The following is a 17,950-nucleotide window of genomic DNA, read 5'->3' on the forward strand; positions in this document are numbered from 1 at the left end:
GATCGCTGGCAGATTGAGTTCTATGTCCCTTTTGCATTATCTGCATAAATTGGCTCATTTTACTTTTGATTCCGGTAATGCTTTGCAGCTTTGAGCTAGCATGGATCACCTCCCAGCTGTATTTTTTTATGTACTGAACAATGCAGCAAGTTTGCTTAATGCTCAGTAAAATCCCTACAAGGCTTTCACTGAAAAGAAAGTTGCAGGTGGCCCACAAGGCTCTCACCAAAAATGTAAGTTGCAGGTTGGCGAGTGATTGCACTTCTCCGTCTCCTATATATCCAGGTTAGGTTAGCATGCACTTAGCCAGCACGCGTACAAGGTTAGAAACGCAGCCGCGGCGTTTGATGAAAATTTTAGAGCTCGACGCAGCCACCACACAACCTCAATATTGGTGATGATGTCCCAGCATGCTCGCACGGTGGTGGGTTGGCTCTCATTGGGTGACGGCAATGCGGCTCACGGCTCAGAGGCCTGCACTTCTTAGCCAGAAGGATGTGGCGTGGCGTCTCTTTACACAGTTCGCCAGCATAGAGATTCTGAATGTAGGCTTCCAGCAGACAGGAGCGCGCTAGGAAGAATGTGTTCTTGATCAAGTTCTCTACTTTGAGGACTGAGCAGCTGAAGCACATGAATCTTCCTATCCACAGAGGACGCATATTACTGAGATGCCAATGAACAAGTGACACACAAAACATATACTATTGTCTAACAGCACAACAACAATTTGTAACATAGAAACATACATTGTCTAACAGTACAACAACAATTTGCAACATAGAAACATGTTTCTAACAGTACAGCAACAATCTGCAGTACAACAACAATTTGCATAGAAACATAATTTCTAACAGTACAACAGCCAGAGACGGACACTGTGGAGCTATAGGGTGGCACGGAGCAATGGATAATGACCATGCAGTTGAACATTCAACATCCATCAGTTACAATCGGGTAAAAGTACAACATAATAGGCACTATTCAGAAAAGGAAGCGATTGACTCCTGAAAGGCCACTTCACAGATCACCGGTGCATGCAATACCGAGGGGCAATTTCCACAGGCACACCCAAGAAGCCATCTCTGTATCTCCAATGTACCTGCGTAGGAATCGATCTCATCAGTCAAACAAATTTGTATTGCTCATCCAGAAAAATGCCACCTTATATTCTCCGCAGTACAAATTGTAATGCTTAACAATTTATATAACAGTACAAAGCAAAACAGAAAATATTTCATTCTGCTAGCACTTGGAGGCAACCTTACCAGCTCTATTTGTATATCATGATAGCATATCTGTCTGGACAATCATATTATGCATTCTGCAATAATTCTGCTCCACCATGTTCACGTCCACCACCAAAGCCTGTACGTAAAAGAATATGAAGTCAGGGAAAGAACGAGAAAACAAAAGTTTTGGGGGAAAACAACTCAGGTATTTTTCTTGGGATGTAAGCTTAGGTTTGATACAACATTAGGAATAGGTAAACAAAAAACACATCTACTGCTCGCTCCGATCGAGTTTATAGGGCCATCTGGCAAATTCGGCAAGACCAAGCAAGAGCGATGGGGTAGAGGTCTGCTTTCCAATTTTAGTAGGGGACAAACGAGCCGACACTCTTTGCTGGGAAATAAATACGCATCAATTAATGCTGAAAACTCTACCCAGCCCTCTCTCGCGTGCGCTTACATGCACACTGGCTCTCTCGCAGCAACTCCCGCCTTCATGGCACATCCATACCCAGTCAGAGAAGCATCTGTAATCTCTATCCTAACCCTGATCACTCGAGAGGGAGAGAGAGCTACTGTCTATGGCGATAAGAGTTGGAGAAGACGATAGTCTATTTGTGCAGCGCGCTAAACCTGCTGCTTTTCTGGTTCTCCTCTTATTCACTTTCAGAAAGCGGGAAAAACGGATCGAGGCGCTCCCCCACTACTGGATCGTGCCATCCCACGATCATGGGCAACGCTCGCCGCAAGCTACGGGCTGGGAGCGCACATACCGCGTCCTCAGCCGAAAGAAAGACAGGAACAAGTCTGAAGAAAAACTACGGGCTGTTTAACTGACGAAACTGAACTCCTGAAAAGAAGCAACAGCCCATCCAGCCTGTGACTAACATACTAGCTTATTTTGCTAACAATCTCCCCCTAAGCTAGTAGGATGAGAATGATTAGACCTCCATCATACCTATGCGTGCGCGCAGCTCCTGGAAACGAGTGCGCCCGAGTGACTTCGTGAACATGTCTGCGAGCTGATCACGAGTGGGAATATGCTCAACCCTGATCTTCCCTTCCTCAATGCATCTTCTGATGAAATGAAACCGCACATCTATGTGCTTGCTCCGATCATGAAAGACTGGGTTTTTGCACAGCTGTATAGCTGATTTGTTGTCGACATAGATGGTGACTGCTTCGTGTTCCTTCATTAGCAGGTCGCCCATGAGTCTGCTCAACCAGACTGCCTGACAAGCTGCTGTTGTTGCTGCTACATATTCAGCCTCGTACGAAGATAAGGCGACGATCTTTTGCTTCTGAGACTGCCAGGAGATTGGTGCGCCCCCCGAGGAAGAAGAGGTTCCCAGAAGTGCTCTTTCGATCGTCCACATCCCCGGCCATGTCGGAGTCGCTGTACCCGATAAGCTGACTGTCTCCGCCCTTGATGTATCTGCAACCGAAACGCCGTGTTCCTGCGATGTAGCGGAGCAAGTGCTTGACAGCAGCAAGGTGCGCCGTGTTTGGCGCCTCCATGAATCGACTGACGTATCCCACCGCAAACACAATGTCTGGTCGAGTATGGGTAAGATACCGTAGTCCTCCGATGACACTCCTATAGTCCGTGGCGTCAACCAGTGGCTCTTGCCCCGTCTTGCTCAGACGAAGCCGTGGCTCCATGGGGACATGCGTCGGGTTGCAGTCTGCCATGCCCGCGCGCTCCAGCAGCTTTCCTGCATACGCTGCCTGGGAGAGAGTGATAAATCCTGCTCCTTGCTTCACCTCGATGCCCAGGTAAAAACTAAGCAGTCCAAGATTACTCATGCGGAACTTTGCCATCATCTCCGCCTTGAAACTGCTGACGCAGTCGTTGTCTGCTCCGGTAACGACTAGATCATCAACGTAGATGCCGACCATGAGCCGCGTCTTATCTCTGCCACGAGCATACAGAGCATGATCCGCTGGGCAGCAGGAAAACCCTAAATCCTTCAGAGTGGCGTCAAGCTGCGCGTTCCACGCCCGCGGCGCTTGCCGCAGGCCATAGAGCGCCTTGTGCAGGCGGTAGACCTTTTGTTCTTCGCCCCTCCGAGCAAAGCCAGGTGGTTGAGCAACGTAAACCTCCTCCTTGAGATCACCGTTCAAGAACGCTGACTTAACGTCGAGGTGATGCAAACTCCAGCCGTGCTGTGCCGCCGTGCCGATCATGACACGAACAGAGTCCAACCGCCACGGGTGCGAAAGCATCATCAAAATCTACCCCCTCCTTCTGCACAAAGCCCCTCGCTACCAGCCTTGCTTTGTGCTTGACAACAACTCCCTCTACATCCTTTTTAATCTTGAACACCCACTTAAGCCCGATTGCCTGGTGACCCGGAGGAAGATCACTTAATGTCCAGGTTTCGTTCTCCTCGATGCTTGCGAGTTCCTCCAGCATTGCTCTACGCCAGCTCTCATGGGGTTCAGCTTCGAGAAAGCTAGCCGGCTCCTCTTCTGTCAGCATCAGGTGTTCAGACGACTGCCTTGCTGGGCCTCGAAGAATATCTGACATCCTTCTGAATCGATGGCCCTCTACTGACAGATCATCGTCTGCATCAAAGATGTCCGGAATGGGTGCTGGTGGTGACGCAAACTCCACTCCCCCCGGTTCAGCTCCCTTGAACTTGGTGCTGCTGGGTGTACCTGTCTTATCTAACGGAGAGACTGGCATTGCCTGTGCTCCAGAGCTCGCAAGGGTGGCTGGTGACACAGGTGCCCGCGGTGTTCCTGGCGTCCGCCCTGCTGAGTCTTGCGCCAGTGGCGAGTGGGAGCTGGACGCAGAACGAAGGATGCGCTTCCTGGCCCTCGTACCAGTCCCAGCTTGCGTCTTCCTCGAACACCACATCTTGGGTGGCATACACCCGCCGTGTCAGTGGATCATAAACCCTGTAGGCCTTCGACCCCTCTTCATAGCCGATGAAGATCATCTTGGTGCTGCGATCATCCAATTTCTTGAGCCCCGGGCATGTTCTCTTGACATAGGCGATGCTGCCGAACACCCGCAAGTAGTGCACCGCCGGTTTCTTGCCATGCCAGGCCTCATATGGCGTCATGCCATCGACGCTGCGTGTGTACGACCGGTTCAGTATGAACACAACAGTAGCCACAGCCTCACCCCAGAGCCAGTTGGGCAGCTTCTTGGCCTTGAGCATGCTCCGTGCCATGCCGACGACCGTCTGGTTTCGTCTCTCCACGACGCCGTTTTGCTGAGGTGAATATGGTGCTGTTAAGTGCCTCTGCATGCCTTGCTCAGCGAAGTAGTCACCGAGCGCCCCAGAGGTGAACTCGCCGCCGCGGTCAGTGCGGAACGTCCGGAGACGCACCCCCCGATCTGCTTCGGCCATGGTGACGAAGTGTTTGATGCCGTCCGCAGCAGCATCCTTGGCTGGCAGCATCACAGCCCACATATAGCGACTATGGTCATCAACAATGAGCATAAAATACTTCTTACCACCGGGTGTGGCCGGAGTGATGGGTCCGCAGAGGTCGGCGTGCACGAGTTCCAGTGGCCTCTCTGCATGGTAGTGTGCCTGGTTTGGGAATGGAGAGCGTCGCTGCTTCCCTACCAGGCAGGCGTCGCAGAGCTCCTCCATGTGATCCACCACTGGCATCCCGCGCACCAGCCCGCCACGCCCCATGCGACGAAGCGCGTCAAAGTGCTGGTGTCCTAGCCTGGCATGCCAGGTCCACGCCTCGTCGCCGCTCCGAGCCGAGAGGCAGACAGGGTGCGTGATGTCCAGGCGCACCACATAGAGGCGCTTGCCATTTCTCCTCACCTGGGCCAGCTCGAGGTTGCGTCGATCGCACAGGGTCAGAACGCCGCCATGGATCTTGGTGGTGCATCCCTGCTCGTCAAGCTGTCCGAGACTGATGATGCTGGTCTTGAGGCGCGGGATGAAGTAGACATCTGTGAGCACGCGTTGGTCCCCGCTTCGCACGGTGAAGGTGATCGCGCCGCGGCCGCAGATCACCATGGTGGAGCCATCGCCGAACCTGACGCTGCCAGTGATGCCCACGTCCAATTCGGCGAACGACGTGCGATCGCCCGTCATATGGTTCGACGCGCCTGTGTCCAGGAACCACCGTCCATCGCACGGTGCCTCCTCCGCGCCCAAGTTCGCCTCCGCGCGCTCTTCGTTGAGCATGATGTGCTCCCCCGCGCTCTGTGACGGGTCGGCGGTGGTTACCGCCATCAGGAGCGTCGGGTCGTCATCTTGTCCGTCAGTGGCGTGGCCGCCCTGCTCGACGAGGTTAGCCTCTTCGCGGAGACGCGTGCGACACTCCCGCGCCCAGTGCCCTGCTTTCTTGCAGTGCCGGCATATGTCAATGGGTTTAGCACGGCTGTTGTTGTCGGGCCCACCGCCGCGTCCGCGCCCGCGACCGCGACGGCCGCCTCCGCGGCCACCACCAGATCTGGAGCCGCCGGAACCATCTGTTTCAGTGCGCTTCATGCACTTGTTCCACTCTTCCATCGTCATGAGAAGACGATCAATCCCCGTATCCGCCTGCTCGAGATCATACCGCTCCTCGGCGGCCTTGAGGCGCCCGGTGAGCTCCTCCACCGTGAGCGTGTCGAGATCTACCAGAGTCTCTATGGAGAGGGCGATTTGTGAATACCTTCTTGGAATGACGGAGAGAAACTTCCTCACCACGCGCTTCTCCGGCACCTCCTCGCCGAGCTGCGCCATCTGGGCCATCATGTTGGTGATCCTCATGGCGAAGTCGTCCACCGTCTCGCCGTCGGTGAACCGAATGTCGCTGTACCGCTTGGTGATCGTCGCGAGTTTTGCCTCGCGTACGCGCGCCACTCCAAGGCGCATCGTCTTCACCGCATCCCACGCCTCCTTCGCCGTGGCCTTGCCGGCGAGAGAGGGTGCCATCTCAGGAGGCACCCCACGCAGAATTGCCTCGAGCGCGAGCCGATCGTCGCTCCGCTCTGCCGTGCCAGTTTTCACGGCGTCCCATAGGTGCCGTCCCTCCATCATTACCTGCATGAGGACCGCCCAATCTGTGTAGTTGGTCCTCGTCAGTAATGGCCATGACGCGCCGCCGGTGTCACGCATCGCCCGCGCCGATGATCTCTCTGCCACGGTCGTGTCTGAACTGTCGGAGATTCTCGCGCGCGGCGTCGATGGCGTCTTGTTCCCGCTGTCGTCCCCGGCCATATCTCGGGTCCAACCTGGCTCTGATGCCAATTGTAATCTCTATCCTAACCCTGATCACTCGAGAGGGAGAGAGAGCTACTATCTATGGCGATAAGAGTTGGAGAAGACGATAGTCTATTTGTGCAGCGCGCTAAACCTGCTGCTTTTCTGGTTCTCCTCTTATTCACTTTCAGAAAGCGGGAAAAACGGATCGAGGTGCTCCCCCACTACTGGATCGTGCCATCCCACGATCATGGGCAACGCTCGCCGCAAGCTACGGGCTGGGAGCGCACATACCGCGTCCTCAGCCGAAAGAAAGACAGGAACAAGTCTGAAGAAAAACTACGAGCTGTTTAAGTGACGAAACTGAACTCCTGAAAAGAAGCAACAGCCCATCCAGCTTGTGACTAACATACTAGCTTATTTTGCTAACAGCATCAATCACTCATTCACTTGCTGCTAATATAAACCAGGTCAAAATTTAAAAGCTAAATATGTGTCCTGGATTTGGAGAGACGGTGCAACTTTGAATTTCTTGGTCAAAATTTGAAAGCTAAATACGCGTCTTAGATTTGGAGAGACGGCGCAACCTTGAATTTCTGGAGAGCAGGTGTGATTCAAATTCCATTCCTCGCAGGTTATAAATTCAGGCAGCTTCTCCATTTTCTTTGTTTTGGGGAATCAAAGAAGAAGAATATGCACACTGTCGGACTATTAGCTGATCAGAATGGAGAAATTATCTAAAATTACTCTTAATCTCGCTCCATGCTATGTTGGACAAAAAGATATATACCAGACCAATATGCAGTAAGTGACGATGACAATACCCATCCTAAAATAAATTTAGCCAGAAAAGATGAATCGACTAGATTTTTTTATTTTCTCTGCAACAAATGAAATCACCTATTGCCACAGGACTATTTCTGAAGTAGTAGAAAATAGACAACATTCAAAACCTGATCATTAGCAATTAACTAAACCCTTGGTGATTAAAGATGGTATGCGCACTGGCAGAATGGAGGCATGCAGGTCTGTGGCTGCATGAAGAAGGCGTGGGGCACATATATATGCAGAGTCAGTGGTGAAAGAGAGATGACTAGACGAGGAGAGGAAGCAGCAGGTAGCACATGGCAGTTCATGAGAAACGACAAGGAGACACCGCACTCCTCATAGCGATTATGAGCGACCACAGAACTGGCAGCACTGTCCGATCAAACAGTTGGTGAAGAAGTGAAGTCTCTCAAACAATATGGAATGGAAGAAATATAACTAGCTTTTAAGGTTCAGAATGTGCCAATTTAGCTACCTATCCATTTGGTATGAAGTGCTAGTTTTCTTAATGTAATTGTCTTGACTTAGTTCGGTTATGATAGAACGAATTGTATATTTTGCTTCACTGTTTTATTAAGGGAACACAACACCAAGGTCACGAGGGGGTTCAGTTAAGGGAACTCAACATCAAAATGCATAGTTACACTGTTACCACTTACTATATATAGAAGCATAATAGGTTAGCTACCATGTTTTTCAAGACATAATCATCACATAGACTGTCAAACAACAATCAATCATAAAAAAAACAATACGAAATAACAAAACCCTGCATATTAAAGAGATCATCAATTATTAAAAAAAGTAAGTGATATGAGTCTTAGCTTAATGCTAAAGAATGGAAACGCAAATCCATCAACCCAATTATCAATACATAAATTGGTTTAGGCATGCTATTACCTGCAGGATAGACACATTCGAATGCATGCCAGAAGTCATGCACGTCAAAGATGCGCTCGTGGGTACTGGGAAGTTTCTTTAATTGCAATGAGTCAAGCTGAAGCATAAACATGCCAACAAACGTCTTCAGAAGTATCACATTGTTGATCTCAGCAAACCCTAGTATCCCTGTGCCCTCCTTACTTTGATTCTCAAGAAGTAGCGCATACTTCTTCTCTGCATTCAGAGAAAGTAGCTTGTCCAGCTCAATGATTCTTACGATCACCCATGAACAAACACCATCAGAATCTGTCTTCCAGTTGTATAACACGGCTTTGTAGTCCCACTTCAACAGCATGATGAAACCAAGCCCGCCCTCATCTGCCCGCAAAATAGAGTAGTGGCTCTCGGGGATCATATGCAACTGGCGCGGAACGGGTATCACGGCGAGTGTCTCCCTATCCAAATCAAACTGAACGATGCCTGATGGACTACCAGCAAGGATCCAGTAAAGGGAATTCCCAGCCAGCACAGCGCGCTCGGCTGTATATCGTAAGACGTTCCACGATGGAAGCAGTGTCGAGGTGGGAGCACCCCATTCACCGGTCTCGGACGAGTAAATCCAGGCGAGCAATCTTCTATTTTGTGTTTCCTCGTCTGCCACCAGCAAGACAACCTGGAAGTGGACTAATCCGGCACAGCGAAGCACCGCCCCACTGATCCACCACGAGATCTTAGCATCATCGGAGGTCGGGGGTAGGGAAATGCGGTGCTGGTTGCCGCTGACAGGATCCCACACCAGGACCGGACGCCACGATGCCTCTGGTGTTTCCCGGGGGCACGTCCAGGGTAAGCGGAGAGTGAGGACGAGACCATCGCGGCATCCAAGGAGCGCGCCGTAGCCTTCGCCGGGCAAAGAGAAGCTGAACTGGGGGACACGATTGGGAGAATCCATGGTGGGTACGAAGTCGATGTGGCGAAGACTTGAACTAATACCGAAGAAACCGAGAAGGGGGGCGTTACGGCGGTGGTGGAGGCGGAAGCGGTCGACGAAGCCCGGATCCGAGACGAGGCTGCGCCATGGATTGCACACGAGGGAGGCGTGCGGGAGGGAGGACGGCTGAGGCGGGAGGCGGAGGAGGACCTCGGAGAGCAGGTCCTCGTCCTCCAGCGGCGTCGCCGCCGTCGAGCGGGGGCGGCGGCGGCGGCTCGTCATCTCGCCCTCCATGTCCCGAGTGCTCCAAAGTCAAATCTGAGATTGTACTAAGTGAGGACTGCGCGTCGGGGTCTGAACCCAAAGTCTTCTTATTGTTTCTTTTTTTTCGAGAGAGAGCAAAACCCGTGGTGAGTTTTTTTTTTTTTTTGATAACACCCGTGGTGAGTATTGTGATATATTGTCACAGGAAGCCCACTACGGACAACCATTTCTACTGATTTATCAAAAACAAAAAAATGTCTCAAAATTTAAAAATACGCTAAAAATTCAAAAAGGTAAAAGGTTAAAATGAAAAAAATACATTAACGTCTCTCTCGAGAGGTGTGGTTCTAAACATAGCAATTAGCCTTTTTTTTGACGTGGATTAGCTCGGCCTTTATGCATGACTGCCTTGAGAAATAAAACTTCAGCCCTTATGCAAAAAATAATAGATTGCCCATGGCGACCCTTGAAGCTATTTGTAAACGTATGGCAGTACCAAAGCTATCTTGTAGATTCAACTTTTCTTTCAATAGATAATGCACAAAAATATAATTCAATCTGATGTGATTGCAAAATTCTGCAATTCATAAGATATTTTCTTATACACTTAAATGTGAAATGGTAAAAAGTGTTGATCAGGAAAAATTAAGACCACAATGAGGATGCAAATAAATGATTAATGGTCTGGAAGATGTATACTTATCAAAAATCCTTTTAGCTAATAACGTACATGTGAGCTTGTGAATGTTACAGATTGTCAGACGCGGATGAAAAACAATAAGTAAATAATCTAAATTAAGTTATAAAATATTTTGACCTTCTAATTCTATTTGCAAAGGTGTACGTACTCCCAAAAGGTCAACAGTTGTCTTTGATCAGATTGTTTTAAGAAACATTTAAGCATTCAGCTTCTCCAGTTGCATAGGTATGAACGGTATGAAATGAATAGAGAACATAATTATATTCGCATGTCCAATGAATTTCAACAAATGATACAAAGAATTTGGGAGAAGGCAAACCCAGTGACTACCATCAAGAGGCAATGGATTTAGCTTATCCTTTTTTATTCTCATGGACTGGACTGGGATGTTGCATTCAGAGACAACTGGCATTGACTTCTATTCATTTCATAAATTATATATACTATTAACCCAAACTTTGTCTTTCTCAAGTTGCAAAAGAAGGATGGTGATATTTCATTCCAAGCAACTAGACTGGGATGTTGCATTCTCGTGGACTGGACTAGGATGTCGCATTCAGAGAAAACTGGCAATGAACTTCTTCTGAGCAACTTTCATAACACACCCCACAAGTGTTCCAACTTCTAAGTAAATCCAAGTATTACATCCTGTTAGACTCCAACCAAGCATTATCAGGTTTTTTCCAAGGATACTTGCATCCACGCAAGGAATAAACAGTACAAGATAGGACAAGCGACCTCTATGAAATAGATCTACACCCTTATGCATGCAACTATGTGAGGAACAAAATCTTTTCGATGATGAGTGGAAAGCCGGAGAAATGGTAGTAGGGATAGCTTCAGTTAAAGGTCCACTTCTCAGCCCATCAAACATATTTCATTAAATAGTAAGTAATGAAAATGTTGTTAAAAATGATAATCGGAAACATAAAGTAGAAATTTACCTATTGTCGATGAGCCTAGGTTCATTGCCCTAAGGCTGATTGTGACAACAGGTTTCACCAGCACTTTATTGTCCGCTCTCTCCTTCCACTAGCTTTGATGTAAGACATGGAATAGTCTTGCTCAGTGTGGTTGACATATATAGGAACTTGTCCATCAAATTCCATAAAATGCAAAACCAACATGGAAATAGCAAAATTGGTTGATCAATGAATTAATACAACAAAACCAATAAAGGAACTACTCTTTTGCTTGATGAAGAGATGTCTCTATCGGATCAATATATGGTGATGCGGACCATGGTGTGACATGTGATGTTGTGACCATGGTTTTCAATTTTAGTTTCTGAAATATTTCAGCACCAAACAAAATCACCGAATTTCAGTAATTCCGGTTTGCATTTCAGTTAAAAGCCCAAAATATTAACCTGAATTTAGTTAAATATTTGATTTTTTTTGAAATATTTTGGCAGAAAGGTAGATATTTCAGTAATTACGGAAATCCAGTCAAAATCTCAATAAAGTGCACATCATGTTTGTGACTCGTCCTAGTGTAAGTTTGGGGTGGGGGTGGGGGTAGAGGGAGTGGAGATGCTTTGTAGCTTACTTGGAGGAGGCGATGACGGTTCCATCAGTCAATGGAGGGTTGTGCTTTGTAGCGCTTCCGAATCTTGCATTGGTGGCACATGGAGGGACCGGCGAGGGTGTCTTGGAGGGGGCGTGAATGACGGTGAGGAGGGACTACTCCCCTACATCTCCATCGCACTCTGGGATCGCCCAACCATCACCCGCGATGACTCTCGGGTGAAAGAGTGTGCAGCATCGGGAGGATGGCAAGTGAAGGGTGCCTAGGGAGGGAGCTCCTGTCGGGAGGTGGCAGCATGGACGACATCCTGGGCAAATTTGTATCTGATGTTAAGGGAGGAAGACGACGCCATTTTTTGATGTAACCTGTGAGGGCAGAGGCCGTGGGTGCCACAGGGCCGACCCTGAGGGGGGCTGGAGGGGCGGCCGCCCCGGGCGCCCGAAAAAAGGGGAGAGGCGTGCAGGCAAGTGCGACCAGCTCTATAGGACCGGCAATCGCTTGCTAGAGCGTGGAGCTTGGAGCGGCCAATAACGATGTGGAAGTTGTTCGTTGGTCTCAGAAAGAAGGGCTGAAAAGTTATTTTTCCTTAGTGACTGGGCCTTGGGCCTTTTTCTTTCCTTGGCATGGATCGATGTAGGGTGGTAGGTGAGTTCTAAGGAAAAATGGTGGTTGGTCGCAACAGGCCGGGGCAACATCGGTTCAATATAATTACTGAACCCTATTTTTGGAAGAAGGAATTAGATACGATATAGAACCCTAAAAAAGATTGAATAAAAAATATTAGGAATAGCCAACAAAGGACAACACTACCGGTTACACCTCTTCCCAATTTTGTATCACTATTAATTTGTATTTTTCTAAAAGTTCATATCATGTTATAAATTGACAGATGATTGTTGCAATGACTTTACTTAGGGATGTACATTTATAAATTAAACTTTGACCTGAATATGTTCGTATAGGCCCATTGTAGTTCTTATCTGGCAGATTATACATTTTAAGTGGTCGAAATGTCTTCATTACTAATTGTACCATACCAAGAAATTATTTCTTCCTACACCATCACAGGCGTAATTTGGCCATAAGACCTCAATTTAGCCTTATTTCATGTGCAACCTCGAGCGACCAATGCCTGATATCCTACGACCAATATTCAATCACCCGTCCATTCTGGATGAAAACACTCAATCCCCCATTCCGCCCTCCAATCGAAAGGAGACTACATTGCCGGCAACCACTGTTACCTCTAGAATTTAGATAAAGAACTCTCTGATTCTCTTTCCATAGATGACAGTACAGTTAGCGACTTTACATCTAAGTGTATTATATTTATTTCCTTGACAATATTTATAAATTACCTGATATGGTAATTTTCATATGTGTTTAAATGTCTATTGAAACATTAATTTTATATAGGCATATAACGACTATTTTGATGTTTATATAAAGGCCCATATTCTATTTCGTCCCGGGACCCCCAAAATCGCAGGACCGGGCCTGTGGGTATGGAACCTTTCATCCATGTTTTAAGTGGACCTGGTCGTGAGGTTGTTACTTGTTAGTGCTATGTGTGGGGTGTATCTAAGAAACGAAATGTTTGCTTTTTCGTAAGTGGTTGAGAAACAGAGATTTGGGAGGACCATTGGGTCCGGGGAGACCAACAACCGGAAAGTGGTGAGATGAAGCGCCGATGAGGAGTATTTTTCTGCCCGTTGATGTTGAGAGGGTACTTCGGATCCCTCTTAGTCAACACTTGGACGAGGATTTTGTGGCTTGGCATAAAACATTTATCCTATATGGTCTTCGTCCGGTCCACATATTATGCTGAATGGGAGCAAAAATGAGGCGTTGTAATATTCAGGCATGTTGGGGAACCATTAAGATCTGGAGTCCTTAATCCTTATGCAAAAATTCTAGCATTGTGTTTCTTGATCGCCGGTAGTTTGAGTTCTATTTCCTTTCAGCATTGTATGCGGGAAGCAAACAAAGTGGCACATAATTTAGCTTATTTTACTTATTTCTCTGATAATATTTTGAGCTAAGACGGATCACCTCCCAGAGGCATTTGTGATGATGTACTGAACGATGCAAGTTTGCTTAATCCTGAATAAAAGCGCCATGAGGCTTTCACTAAGAAAGAAAGTTGCAGGTGGCGGGTGATTGCCATTCTCCGTCTCCTATCTAGGGTCAGGTTAGCATGTACGTAACCATCTGCACGTGTATATGACAAGCACAAGGCTAGCGACGCAGCCACAACGTTTCATGGAAATTCACTCTCGATATTCCAGCGCCTGTCTCAGTGTGCTCGCATGGTGGAGGGCTGACTCTCCTCAGTGCGGCTCAGCTCACGGCTGGCCATGCCGTGGCCACGGCCACCGCCAGACCTGAACTTCTTAACAAGAAGGATGGGGCATGGCGTCTCTTTTGGCAGTTCGCCAGAACAGAGGTTACAGCAGCCAGGAGCGCGTCGGGCTTGGTAGTTTAAGAAAATGAATCCTCCATTACACAAAGGACGTTTCTAAGATGACAATGAACAAATGACATATAGAAACGTATATTGTCTAACAGTACAACGACAGTTTGTAACATAGGAACATACATTGTCTAATAGTACAACAACATTTTTCAACATACAAACATATTTTCTAACAATACAACAACAATCTGCATCATAGGAACATACATTGTCTAACAGTACCACAACAAGTTGCAACATAGGATAATATTTTCTAACAGTACAACAACCGGCGACGGACATCATCGAGCTGTAGGGTGGCACATGGCGGTTGATTGCAGCGTTCAGTTCAATATTCAACATCCATCAGCCAGAATCGGGTAGAGGTACAACATAACAGACATTCAACAAATGAAGCAATTGATTCCTGAAACTCCACTTCACAGCTTAAACCTTTTAACCAATAAAGTGGCCCTTTTTGAAAAAATTCCACTTCACAGTTCACAAGTGCAAGCAACACATAGAGGCAATTTCCACGCACACACCCAAGAAGCCATCTTCCATTTCGGCTTCTCCAGTATACCTGCGGCACAATCGATGTCATCAAATTTGTACTGGTCATCCAGAAAAATGCCATGACTCAAACAGTAACAAATTAGCTTCACTACTGTGGAAATTGGACTATAAGCTCAAAATTGAATTGGCCCAGTATCAGACAAAACCCGATAGATCAGTTCATTTGTAGTGACACACATTGAACTCCAAATGTTGACATATTCTCGGTCTTTGACCACAACTGATCTCAACAGAAGCTATAAGCCTATGATAATAAACAAAGTCTGAAAATGCTCCAGTATTGTTGCTTCTCAATCACTAGCTTAGAATGGACAGCTTGCAAATTGTATTCACTTGATCAACGTGTTTTTCTCATTACCGGCCAGGTTTTCTTAGTAAGGACCGAAATAATTTTTCAAAAAATCTCAGAAATTTGGATTATTTTTCTTCCAAAATATTCAAATGAATTTTTAATTCAAGATCAAACAGAGTTAATACAGATAGTGTTTAATATGTTATGCCACGAACCAGTGCCTGTTGCAGTGGTGGTTCGCCGCACGCCCTATGACCCGGTGGTGGGTCAAGTATTTCGGCCATCCATATCCTTTTTTGCAACCATCCGGTAGAGACTTAAAAATTAAAGTCTGTGAGTGGCCCCGATTCCCATTGAAATAAAGGCAGCTATCTGTTAACGCTAGCATAGGTACCCCATATGATCGTTTGCCCAGCTCGAATCAAGAAAATGAAAAAACATTTGATATCGTTTTTTCTCGGTGGGTAGGCGGGTTTTCGAGAGAAAACACCTGTGCTTGGTAGACCCGTAGCGAGAAAAATATAAAAAGAAATTTAGCAACCAGTACAAAGTATAACAGAAAAATATCCAGGAGACATATGAAGAGAATACTCATCCTGCTAGCACTTAAAGATAATTTTACCTACTCAATTTGTATTTCCCGATAGCAGATCTGTGTGAACAATCACCTTATGCATTGTGCAACACTTCAGGTCCAGCATGTCCAGCATCAATGCCCGTACCTACAAGCATATACATTCAGGGAACCAACGACATTCTAGAGAAAAATATATGGCATATTAGTAGGCTAGTTTAGCCTACCAAAAAAGTTCTGAAGAATATGCACACTCAGACCATTAGCTGATTGGGAGGGATAAGTTATCTAAAATTACTCTTATTTTCATTCCATGCCATATAGGACAAAAGGATATACCCATAACAATAAAACCAGTAATTAAAGTGACGATGTACTATTCATATCTGAAAAGAAGAAATTAACTTGATTTATTAATTTTCTCTGCCACAAAATGAACTTGCCTCTCTTGTCGCAGGATTATTTCAAAAGTAATTAAAAAATAAACAACATTCTTCTAAGGATCAAACCAATTATTGATATAAACAATGGATCTTTTTAAGGAACCGTCAAGTTAATGTGGAACACTCATGTCTGTTAATCTGAAGGGTCATATCAAATGGTACTCCAATGCAATTAAGGTGTGGTACCCCTAAAAATTGGAGCAGTAGCCGAAGTTCGAGGGGGTAAACGGTATTTTGCATGTCATCGTTGTTTTCTTAAGGGAACTCAACATCAAGGTGACCACGGGGTTCAGTTAAGGGAACTCAATATCAAAATACATTTTTAAAGTGTTACAACTTGCTACAGATGCAGAATTGGGTAGCTATCATGTTTTTCAAGATCATAATCATCACATATAACGTCAACAGACAATCATAAAAGGGAACACTATAAAACAACATACTTACACATTAAAGGGATCATCAAGCATAACAAAGTAAGTGATATGAATGCTAGCTAAACATTAAGTTTACACATGCCATTACCTGCAGCATAGACACTTTCAAATGGATGGATGTCGAATTTGTGCCAATTGGTTCGGGGAAGTTCCTTCAATTGCAATGAGCCAAGTTCAATCATAAACAGGCCGATAAAAGTCTCCAGGATTATCACATTGTTCTTCTCCGCAAACCCTAGCATCCTTGTGCACTCATCATTTGGATTCATGCAAAGTAGCTGGTACTTCCTCTCCGCATTCAGAGAAAGTAGCTTGTCTATCTCAATGATTCTTGAGATCACCCATGAACCAACACCATCACAATCGGTGTTCCAGTTGTATAACACAGCTTTGTAGTCCCACTTTAACAGAAAGATGAACCCAAGCCCATCCCCATCTGCCCGCAAAATCGAGTATTGGCTGCTGTGAATCATATGCAATTGGCGCGGAACAGGTATCACGGCGAGTCTCTCCCTATCCAAATCAAACTCAATGATGCTTGATGAACTACCAACAAGGATCCAGTAGAGAGAATTCCCAGCCAGCACGGCGGGCTTGTCCGGATTGCTTAAAAAGTCCCAGGATGGAAGCAGCGTCGACATGGGATCACCCCATTCGCTGGTCTCCGACGAATAAACCCAGGCAAGCAATCGCCTATTTTGTTTCTCCTCCTCCGGCACTATTAAGATTACCTGAAAATGATCTAACCCATCGCGGCGAAGCACCGCCCCATTGATCCACCACCGCAAGAGCTTATAGTCATCAAAGCCCTGGGGGAAGGCAATGGGGTGCTTGTCGCCGCTAACAGGATCCCACACCAGGACCGGGCGCCACGATGCCGGTGGTGCTCTCCGGGGGCACCTCCATGGTAACTGGAGAATGAGGACCAGACCATCGCGGCATCCAACGAGCCTGCGGTAGCTGTAGTCTGGGTAGGTAGCCGGCAAGTAGAAGCGGCGATCCCGCAGACGATCGGGGCGATCCATGGTGGGTATGAAGTAGATATCGTGGAAGCTTCCCTGGACGTGACTGATATCGAAGAAACCGAGAAGGGGGGCGCTGCGGCGGTGGTGCAGGCGGAATCGGCGGAGGAACCCCGGATCGGATAGGAGACTGCGCCAGGGATTGCACACGAGGGAGGCGCGCGGGATGGAAGACGGCTGCGGCGGGAGGCGGAGGAGGACCTCGGCGAGTAGGTCCTCGTCCTCCAGCGGCGGCGGCGCCGCCGTCGAGCGGGGGCGGCGATGGCTCGTCATCCCTCCCCTCCCGATCCCGAGTGCTCCTCGTGCGGGAAGTCAAATCTGAGATTGTGATGTAGAGGAATTGGAGTAGACTCACACTGCGGGTATGCGACTGAAGCCCAAGACTTTGTGGTCCTCGTGCAGGAAGTCAAATCTCAGATTGTTTTTTTCCAAGAGTGGAAGCCAGTGGTGAGTATAGCCACAGAAAAACAATTTACCACAGGGCTTCTATATATTAAAAATATTACATTTTTTGTCGGAAAAACGACGTCTAATAAACCCCGTAAAACTTTTTCGATCCTTAAACTTTTTAAAGGTCACTGTAAATTCATCTACGAAAAGCTTATATGTACAATTGGAAACATAC

The 17,950-nt window shown here is 47.1% G+C and overlaps 2 protein-coding genes across 3 annotated transcripts; both read right to left on the reverse strand.

Annotated features, from left to right (window-relative positions):
* Positions 1-752: 752 nt before the first annotated feature.
* Positions 753-9,329, reverse strand: LOC123404977. Its single transcript, XM_045098866.1, has 3 exons — positions 8,123-9,329; positions 1,266-1,365; positions 753-1,099 (listed from the first exon to the last, which is right to left on the reverse strand). The coding sequence occupies exons 1-2, from the start codon at positions 9,327-9,329 to the stop codon at positions 1,313-1,315; spliced, it is 1,260 nt and encodes a 419-aa protein (XP_044954801.1). The 3' UTR covers positions 753-1,099; positions 1,266-1,312.
* A 4,822-nt stretch (positions 9,330-14,151) lies between these two features.
* On the reverse strand, positions 14,152-17,655 carry LOC123403657. Of its 2 annotated transcripts, none has more exons than XM_045097575.1 (3): positions 16,392-17,655; positions 15,518-15,571; positions 14,152-14,564 (listed from the first exon to the last, which is right to left on the reverse strand). In XM_045097575.1, the coding sequence occupies exons 1-2, from the start codon at positions 17,596-17,598 to the stop codon at positions 15,519-15,521; spliced, it is 1,260 nt and encodes a 419-aa protein (XP_044953510.1). In that variant the 5' UTR covers positions 17,599-17,655; the 3' UTR covers positions 14,152-14,564; position 15,518. The 2 variants fall into 2 exon arrangements, with proteins under 2 accessions (XP_044953510.1, XP_044953509.1); XM_045097574.1 differs by having other exon boundaries at positions 15,472-15,571.
* Positions 17,656-17,950: the final 295 nt, after the last annotated feature.

This window comes from Hordeum vulgare, chromosome 6H (assembly GCF_904849725.1).
Source record: "Hordeum vulgare subsp. vulgare chromosome 6H, MorexV3_pseudomolecules_assembly, whole genome shotgun sequence".
Lineage (NCBI taxonomy): Eukaryota > Viridiplantae > Streptophyta > Magnoliopsida > Poales > Poaceae > Hordeum > Hordeum vulgare.

Excerpts from the sequence above, each read along its gene's own strand:
- LOC123404977 (XM_045098866.1), bottom strand. The coding sequence starts at position 9,329 with ATGGAGGGCGAGATGACGAGCCGCCGCCGCCGCCCCCGCTCGACGGCG. Across the intron at positions 1,366-8,122 it reads CGAATGTGTCTATCCTGCAG|GCTTTGGTGGTGGACGTGAA; the intron begins GTAATAGCATGC and ends TTTTACGTACAG.
- LOC123403657 (XM_045097575.1), bottom strand. The coding sequence starts at position 17,598 with ATGACGAGCCATCGCCGCCCCCGCTCGACGGCGGCGCCGCCGCCGCTG. Across the intron at positions 15,572-16,391 it reads TGAAAGTGTCTATGCTGCAG|GTACGGGCATTGATGCTGGA; the intron begins GTAATGGCATGT and ends ATATGCTTGTAG.